At 37.4% G+C, this 9,722-nt stretch overlaps 1 protein-coding gene across 1 annotated transcript in view; it reads right to left on the reverse strand.

Annotated features, from left to right (window-relative positions):
• LOC124875527 (fibulin-2-like) overlaps positions 1-7,158 on the reverse strand; it is a 36,171-nt gene extending 29,013 nt beyond the window's left edge. Inside the window, exons 1-2 of the mRNA XM_047377745.1 lie at positions 7,104-7,158; positions 2,817-4,187 (exon numbers count right to left, since the gene is read on the reverse strand). Of these exons, the coding sequence (XP_047233701.1) occupies positions 2,817-4,101 (1,285 nt within the window). The 5' untranslated portion in view covers positions 4,102-4,187; positions 7,104-7,158. The remainder of the gene's footprint in view (positions 1-2,816; positions 4,188-7,103) is intronic.
• Between the last annotated feature and the right edge of the window lie 2,564 nt (positions 7,159-9,722).

The raw sequence follows: 9,722 nt of genomic DNA on the forward strand, positions 1-9,722 counted from the left end.
CATAAAGAAAATTATACATCGGCTCGACCCACTCCAACATGCAGCATGTCGTGACAGTTTTGCTGATCAAAACAAGTTTGTTTCAACTCACCTTACATGGTTTTTATGCATTAGTGATTAGTTTAATCCAGTCTTTCAAGTCTGATATAATTCTAGGTTATTATCAGCATAATAGCTTGTGTTCAATAATGTTGGAAAACAGGTGGATGTGTGCTTCAGATGAGGTTATTACTAAGACGATTGGGAAAGCAGCAGCCTCATGGGAAATGGGTAACAACACAGACTCAAGAGGGAACAGAGAGTAACGCCTGGCAATCAAGCGATAGCAGTGGTCTCATTCATCACATGGGAATTATGCAGCTCTCAGGTATAAACCCCCACCCCAAAGAAATCCTAAACCAGATCAGTTTGGCATTAGAACTAAACAATTCCACCCCTATTATGTGCAAGCACTACAAAGAAACAAATCATCAGTTTAAGTTATAGACTGAGCAAAATAATGATGCTACAAAAAAAAAAACAATATCTCTGCTTGGAGTAAAAGGACATGTGCCTGTTTTTGTACTTTCTCTTTCCTGTTCAAATAACATTGATGTCTTGTGCTAATAGCATTGATACCAGGCATTACTCAGGTCCTTTATCAGCTGGGCTATTTCCTGTTTGTGTTTTAACATGTCACCACACTGAAAATCTGACTTCAGTGCGGAGCAGTGAAGCGAAGCCTAGGTGTTAACTGCAGACCAGCAAGGTTCAGCTCCTTATCTCTGGAGAAAAACAACATCACTTGAAATTTAGGTCAAACTCTCCATGAAACTATAATTTCTTCATTGGAACAGATTAAGTTAATTCAACATTATTTAGGGAAAGAAAACCTTTGATGACAACAGTTACTCTGGCACACATTACTCTAAAACCCATATAGGAAATAAAACCCGATTGCCTTTATAAGCCAACTAATTAGTAAGTCCCTCTGTGTGTAATATAATCTCAGTATAAATCCAGATGTTTCATAAAGCCCCAAAGGTTTGCTAGAGAACATTAGTGAACAAGCAGGATCATGAAGACCAAGGAACACACCAGACAGTTTATGGAGAAGGTTGTCAAGTTTAAATTAGAGTTCCCTAGCGTTGAACATCTCACAGAGCACTGTTTCAATCTACTATCTAAACAATGGATTGAATGTGGTAGAACTGTAAAATACCACAAAAAGACAAGTAGAACATAAATCAAACAAACAGCCAAAAGGCCCATGGTAACTCTGGATGAGCAGCAGAGATCTACAGCTCAAGTGGAAGAATCAGTTGACAGGACAACTATTAGTCATGCACTCCTCAAATCTGCCTGGAAAGTGGCAAAAAGAAAGCCAAAAGAAGTCCCGTTTTGCTAGTGAATATAAATTCACACCTCACATTTTAGATTTCTATTGGTCAAATACCTGGAAAAATGGTTATTTTGTAGCTTGTATCTCTACAGGACTCCACACATTAGTTGACTATTAAAGTCACGGTTACACTAGACTAGTTGTAGAGTATCGGAGTAAAGAGCGTTGAATACAAATGCATGGCACTCTTTTCAGATTTTTAGCTGTAGCAAAATTTAAAAGCACGCGAACACATCACTATTATGTGCTATATGGTGTAAAACAGTAAATTCCAACTGAACATTGTCGTTGTAACAAGACGAAATGTGAAACCTGCAAACATAGTATGAATACTTTTCTAAGACACGGTTTTGCATTCCATTATTTTAACATCTTTAAAGCCACGTTTTAAGTGACCTCCTTTTGTATGACAAGATCAGTCTATCCCATCTGATAAAGGAGACCTTTTGCCTCACCCTTTTTTATAGTGTAGCATCAGCTGAATGTGGTTTGAGGCCATTGGATTCAGTATTGGATGAGGTCTTTACTTTATTTAGGCCAGTACAATACCCTGTTCTTTTTTAGCCATTGTATTTAGCTTTTTGGGAAGTCTGTAGGGATCGTAGTCCTCTTGCATGAATCAGTTTTGGCCAACCTACAGCTGTCAGACAGTTGGCACACATTTGGGTTAACTGTGTGAATACAATCTACTCAGGGTCTGTGGAAATCAACAAACTTCTATGACTGTTCCTGTCAGCTGGTACTGTACCTGCTGTATGTGCCGATGTGCATTGTAGATACATTTCACCATTTTCAGGGCAAAGTTAATCTCAGATCTTGGAAGCTTGCCAACTCTCTTTAATTATTTCCATTGTTATGTTTGCATTCATTTTATTGTGTAGAAATCTATGGATATCGCCTCATAACATTTTCAGATTAATGTGGTGCAACAGTTTCTTTATGTAGCACATTTCAGCAACAAGACAATTCAAAGTGCTTGTGAAAAAAGTACTTTGAACTAATTTCATCATCCTTTTTATCTCAGTTTTCAGTAATAAGGGGGAAGAACTGATCTTTTACAGTAAAAGATGATAATCCCTAAAACAATTTCAGATAAAAGCACTATCACTGAAGAAATATTGTATATGAAATAACACAAATATTTCTCTGATACATGAAAATAAGTTTTTTTTAACTACTGCTTTTCTGGGAATAGTAGATCAATACCATCTCTCAGTTATTTAAAAACATTTTAAATTTTGTCCTTGATCACAGCCAGCTTAAATAAAAAAGTTTTTCTTTGGAACAGAAGTGCTTCATGTCTGCTTTTTAATGCATTTTAATCCACAAAATTTAATAAAGGAATCCTATGAATAAAGTTTTCTTTAAATTCAGCAGCTTTTTTGAAATATTTAAAGGGGTACGGACACATCTGATAAAAATAGCTCAGAGTTACCTTCAGTGTCTTCCTCCACATCTTGTAAGGCATAGTTGTTAAAGGTGTGAGGTTGTCTTTGAGGCTCTTCTCTCATCCTGACTGGAGCTCTGCTGGTGGGACTGAACTGGACTGTGGGGTAGACACCTTGTTCTTGTTTGCCAAGCCAGGGCTTGTGCTCCACTGATGTCTTTTCTTGTTCAGTGTGGTTGACAGAATAGGTTTCATCATGATGTCTGGTGTGGCCGTGCAGATTGTGTTTCTGATGACCAAGGCGTCTACCTCCCATATTTCTCTGCATATTGTTTCTTAGAGGCCTGTCTTTAATTTCCTGCTTTGACCTCTTATAAACTACATGTGTGGCTGTACTTGTGTTTGATGGTGAGGAATTGCTTTGAGCTCCTGACATAGTTGAATCCAAGAGTTGTTTCAGGTCATTCTCAATCTTCCGGTCTGTGCTTTGAGGTTTTTCAGTTTTCGACAGCTCATTTCCTCTGTCATCATGAGACGTGAAGGTTACAGAACTTGACTCTGGGTATGCTGAAGGAACTGTGGCAGTGTCCTGTGACTGGGCCAGATTTTGAATAGTGGAAGATGTCGGTTCTGCCAGGATGTAGTCATAATCTTCTGAGCCAAAACTGGGTGGGTCCTTCTTATAAAGTGGGAGAGAGTTTGCCATTACAAGCTTGGAATATGGTTCTACATGGCTTGTGGGTCGAGAGTAATGACCCCTGCTAATGTCTTTCATGGGGCTGTTATTTTCAGTGGTTGTTGCCCACATGGGCTTATTAACAACACTGAGGTCACAGCTAGGGATCGGGGAGCACATTAATCTGCCCCCTTCTTTTGGACAGTGGCAAACTTGGCACTGGTCTAACTGAAAGGAGTGTCCTGCCTCATACTTCTTGGTGCCATGGGCACAGCCAACACGCCCACATTGCGGACACCCATCTTGAGGTTGTGAAACATCAATGCAGTTGGGGGGAATTTCAGGGCAAGGAATAAAAAGGCAGGTTATGTTTCCTCCTCCCTGGGGACAGGAGCATTCAGTGCTTCCAAAATCCACAAAGTAGTATTCTCCCTCTGGTACTTTCCCATCCTTGAAGCCGTTTTGCTTGCAGTCGTAGTACTGGTACCCCTCACAGGTGCAACCCCTTTGTGCACATTTGGGACAACAGGCACCACTCTCTAAAACCGATTCGATGCAGTTCTGGAGGGCAGGGCAGGTTACAAAGGTGCAGTCTTTCTGACTCAGTGCGATGACCACAGACATTATAAAAATATATATATATAATGTTGTTTGCATTTTGCTCAAAAACTACAAAAAAGTCTAAATATGTCTCTTCAACTCAGACTTTCCCTTGGATGGAAAAAAGTTTAGCGTCTTTATGCCTGTAAAAACAAACAGTGATAAATGATATGGTAACAGTACAAACATAATTTGTTGAATAGCTTGATACAAATCTGTCTCCTATTATAGAAGATGTGTTTAGCTATTATTAAAACAGGTTTAGATTCAATGTAACAACATGTCTGCTTTGATTTGCACACTTTTCCATGCCTACTGTTTTGACACCCCAGGGAGAGAAAGAAGTGCTTTATATTTAACTGCCCATGGAAATTTGGATGGTAGTAGAGTTTACCCAAGGAAAAAGTACAATAATGACTAAACAAAAAGTATCAGATGTAAATGAGAAAACCTCCCAATAGTGCTTTTTAAAAATGCAGTCTTTAGTATTTTGAAATGGGAACAAATGACTCAGCTTTTTAAATCTGTGTTATTTAATATGAAGTAACAGCTTCTGAAGAATGTGGTGTACATGCTGTTAGGGCTAACAGTAGAAATGTGCATTCACTGTTATTGGCACCTGTGCTAAAGATGTGTAAAATGTTGTTGAAAATTATATTAAAATCTATACTTTAATTTCAGCAGTTTTATGCAGGAAAATCCAACAATAAGAAATATTTGTTTAATTAACACTAAACCATATGTACCATAATCTTGGCACTCCTGCACCTAATCTTCTATAACATATTACAAGTTTGTAGCCAGCAAAGCGATGGATCATCTTTGAACAATCTCTCAAGATCTTCCAGAGTGGGTCCTTTCTTATGTTCTCTTCTCTAAAACTCATCCTACAGATTTTCAGAAGTTAGATTAGAGGATTGACACCAAGTTATCTTGTGCTTGGTGAACCATTTCTGTGTTAATTAGCCAAAATCAGCTGCATTTTAAATCATTATCTTCTATCGTCTAAGGGTGCAGTGGCGTTTAGAAAAATAAACACAGGCCCACGTCATTACAGATCCATACTAAAACAGAGAGGATGAGGTACATTTTTACGCATTCACTCCAGACCCCCCTGAAGAGTTTGTTATCAAAATCCCAATCTAAGTCTCATCTGACTAAAGCACACAGTTTGAGTTAAAGTCCCAACTATGTTTACACATTTTCACATAGGACAGAAAAGCCTTTTGCCTGAAATGCCTCCTAAACTAAGAGCTGGTACTTAGAGATAATTCAATGGTTGCTATGGAGACTTGGTGACCCCAAGTTGCCACTATGTGCTGCAGTATATATGGGTGAGCTCTCTTTTACCTCCTTTACAATCCTCCTCTCCGTTTAAGGTGGCAAGACAAAGTTAGGTCCTCATCCGGCCTTGTTTGTCACAGTTCCTGTTGTTTTAAACTTTTTAATTATTGCTCTGACCTACTGAGAATACATGTTCTCTTTTATTTGTCATTGTAGGGAGTGACCAAGAGAACTGCATTGCATTTATACCACAGTGAAAAAGGAAGTCATGGATTACTAACAAAAAGCCATTTAACACTTCAAATAACAGGAAAACAAAAATTAAAAACTATTTTTCATTTACATTTATTTTATATTAATTGTGGGTGCTACTAATAATGGCCCCAGTGATTTTGTTCTTAATATCAGATTTTTCCCAACAACAATAATGTCATGAAAAATAAAGTTGTTTTTTCAGTGTGAGATGATGTTACTGGAAAAAAAAATTAATTGTTTGATGAATTTACCAGAGGTGCCAATAAAAACAACTGGAGAAGCACATCAGTCCAAACCCCTACTTGAATGAATTTCTATAACTGTTTAAACTGTTCAGTAAAGTAGATTTAAAAGCAGTTGAACAGTTTTGCACACAAGCAGAAAAAGAAAGGCAACATGAATTATTTATTGTATCAGACTTGATCCTAATGTCACTTCAGATATGATGATTGATTTCATATATCTGGTGTTTTTTATTTTTACTCCATTGACACAGTTCCTATTAAACATCTTTAAATTAAATCACTTTGAGCAGCAATGTTCTTCCTTCAGCTTATATTATCATATCTATACCAGTCACTGAAATAGATTCTCATGGAGTAGATACCAAACCATGTAAGTCATAGACCTTAAAGATTGGTTTTCTGCAAGAACAGATAATTTGCTGTGTTATGTAAAGTTCAGTTGTTAAGTTCTAATTCCAAGAAATTTGTCCAGCACAATTAAAACATGCAATTAGTGTATTCAAAAATCAAGCAATTAACATGCTAGAAGGTCTATAAGTAATTGCTGTCTGCAAGCCATCAAAATAAACACGTCTGTTATTCTGTTCTTAGATATTTTGCCACAGAAAATCATAAAATGCACTGCAGCATTTAATTAGGGAATCAATGATGTCTTTGTGCAGAAGGTACAAAATCATTTTACCAGATCCTCTTGCCCTAAGCCTGGGCTGTAGCAGTACTGACCTCAGCTTTAAAAACAAAGTCCAACCACTAACCGTGTGCCTGCCTGTTCTAATTGAGTGACAAAAAACACACCAGAGCAACAGGAAACATGAGGAAATCTAACTGGGTTTCAGCATTAAACTCAAACAGAGACTCTGAGTTAGAACCAAAAACATTTTTGGGGTTGTTGATATTCATGAAAGAATTTCCAACAGGCTGCAAAAAATGACCTTTATCCTGTGACGTTTATACCCATACGCAAATGCAAATACTGTTTCAGCACAATCCAAATACTTAAACATGTGACAGCTCATGAAAAGGACGTTTGTTTTTTGCTCATTTGGCCGTAAAATGAACTAAAATAAATTCAGTATCCAAGCTTAGGTGGCTTTAATATCTGAAAACCAGATTACATTAAGCGCTTATTTCGCTCCTTAGACTGCTTCAGCATTCCTATCATCCATGAATTAACGGGACGCGTAAGATATAAATCTAGCCCCTCGTTATGTGGAAATCAAAATGTGGACTGTGTGACGTTCAATGACATTCAGAGTTATTATATTCGCTGCTTACCTCGCCTCTCTGGTCCTTCGCTGCTTCTAAAAGAAACCTGTGCGCAAAGTTTTGCCCCGAATCTGACTCCGGAGGCTAGGCGCGCCTCTCCTCCGGAGGGCGGGGCAAACAAAAAAGAGAAACATTTCTAATTTTTTCATGAGTCTTTCCATCTCTCTTCGTATGCGACAAATGACCCCCACAGAGGTGAGTAAAACGAGCAATGTTTCATCAGTTTAAGCCCAAAATTATGGATTTACCTTATGAGTGACAATATAATGTTGATAACATGAATTTATGGTCATTTCACTGCCTGCTGAATAGCCAATTCAGGCCATGATAAAGGGCTAGTCTATACTTTTTAAAGAAATAGGTTACATCATCTCTAGTCAATAGTATAAAATAAAAAATAAATTAGCCAAACACCTGAAGCTGATTGAACTCCATTCAACTGAGATTCTACAAAGATCTATGAAAAAGATTTATCAAACCATTACTTATTATTTATGAACACTGAATTTAGAAACACAGCTTGATTTACCAAATCTATCTATCTATCTATCTATCTATCTATCTATCTATCTATCTATCTATCTATCTATCTATCTATCTATCTATCTATCTATCTATCTATCTATCTATCTATCTATCTATCTATCTATCTATCTATCTATCTATCTATCTATCTATCTATCTAGGGCACAGGGGACAGTTATCATAATCAAGTTTCATTGAACATTGAGAAATGTGTAGATATAATTTAAAAATTTTATTCCAATGACAGATCAAATCAAGTAATTGTTTTTTGAAATTTCCCTTGTTTTATTAAATTTTGAGGGGCCTGTCTGATGAGCAGGTTTTTCCCATATGTGGGTGCGCAGCTGTGTGTTAACTGTGTAAATAACAAAGGAGTGAGTATACAACCATGTAGGATCCCAATGCTCAGCTTGATGGACATGGAGAGTTTTTTCTTCACCAATGCAGACTGATTGTGGTAACAGTATGGATAACAAAGGGATAAGCATAGTACCTTGAGGGAAGCCATTGATGGGGCTAGAAAGGTCTTTTTCAATGTAGATGGACTGTCAGTTCAGAATCCAGAGACAAGTGGCAGTGTTTGTTGTGAACAATTCAACTACTAATGGTATTTTATGAAAAGAAAATCCAAGGCATAACAATTTGCTAAATGAAAATGCTAAACTGTTTTAGGGCAGGTTTTCATTAACCATAAAAGCTGTTCATTCAGTTTAAAAGCCTCTTTTCAACTGAGGATGCCATAAAGCCACATTGATAAAGAAAGCATGTTGTCTGTGATCTCAGAAGAAGTTAATAAAGTCAGTACTAAATGGTGATAAGAGCTGTTCTAAACATACAAATGAAGTGGGTCTTGTTAGTACTGAAGCAGTTTTCTTCTGACTTGATGTTAAGGGTCACTGAGCCACTTGGGAGACTATATGATAACAAAGACGTCCTCCGTGGCTGAATAGCGTGATCATGAAGGCTCAAAGGGCAACATATGGGTCCAGGTGCCTCTTTGTCTCAGGGGTCACCCTTGGATGATCAATGACGGAGACGAGTCAATGCCCCTATTATTAGTTTTCTTCAGTTGCTTAACTCAAATGGGGGCACAGCAGCAGAACGTTGTCCCTCATCTGACTGATGTGTTCCTTGGTCTTCATGATGCCGTTTGTTAGCTGAGGTTATGTAACAAACCTTTGAGGCCTTTATAGAACAGCTGGATTAGATTCCACAAAAGTGGACTTTATTTACTTATTAGGTGACTTCTAAAGGCAATTTCATTTCATTTCTGAGTAAAGAGGGCTTAAGACAGATGTACAGCATACTTAGAAGATTATTTGTAAAATAAAAAATAAAAAGACAACTATATAATTTTCTTTTCACCTCAATTATGTGCTAATTTGTGTTGGTCTATCACATGAAATCTAACTGAATTCCACAGAATATTATGGTTGTAATGTGACAAAATGTAAGATAGGTCAACAATATGTAGGCACTTTGGCAAATATTAAATCTAGTTATACACAGAAAGATAGATGGGTACCTTATGTATTCCTGGGGTAAATTTTAAGTGTTTAGATTGTGTGCATTGAAACATTGTAACATTAATTGCAACACACACATTTCATGAGACCACCTGCCATTATTAGTCTGTTGAAATACCCTGGAATGTGCTGGCAACGAGCTCTTCAGAAATTAATTACTCCTTGTGCCATTTCAACAACAGCATGTTTCTAATATAAATTCCACTCTGTCATCAGTATCTACATGAAATAAATCACAACTGAGAACATGTAAGGTTGTCCTCATGGTTGCAGCCAACCTAGTTGATCCCGGTAACACGTCTGGGACTAAAAGCGTCCAGTGCTGTGAAGGCTCTCAGTATGTGAGATAATGTCATCTGACACACAGGGATGTGGCAGAGCTAATTGCACCTCATCCTGTTGTAATTTCTCATTCATGCATGTTTGAATAGTGTCTTGCACCAATTATAATAGCTAAAGCCCACTGACTTCTACCCTAACCTCTACTTACACTTAATGTGTGTTTTCCATTAATTTAAAATGTAATAGACTGTGTTTATTACTTTTTCTTAAAGCAACGTGAAGCCTATCTGTCTTA

The sequence above is a fragment of the Girardinichthys multiradiatus genome, chromosome 1 (assembly GCF_021462225.1).
Source record: "Girardinichthys multiradiatus isolate DD_20200921_A chromosome 1, DD_fGirMul_XY1, whole genome shotgun sequence".
NCBI lineage: Eukaryota > Metazoa > Chordata > Actinopteri > Cyprinodontiformes > Goodeidae > Girardinichthys > Girardinichthys multiradiatus.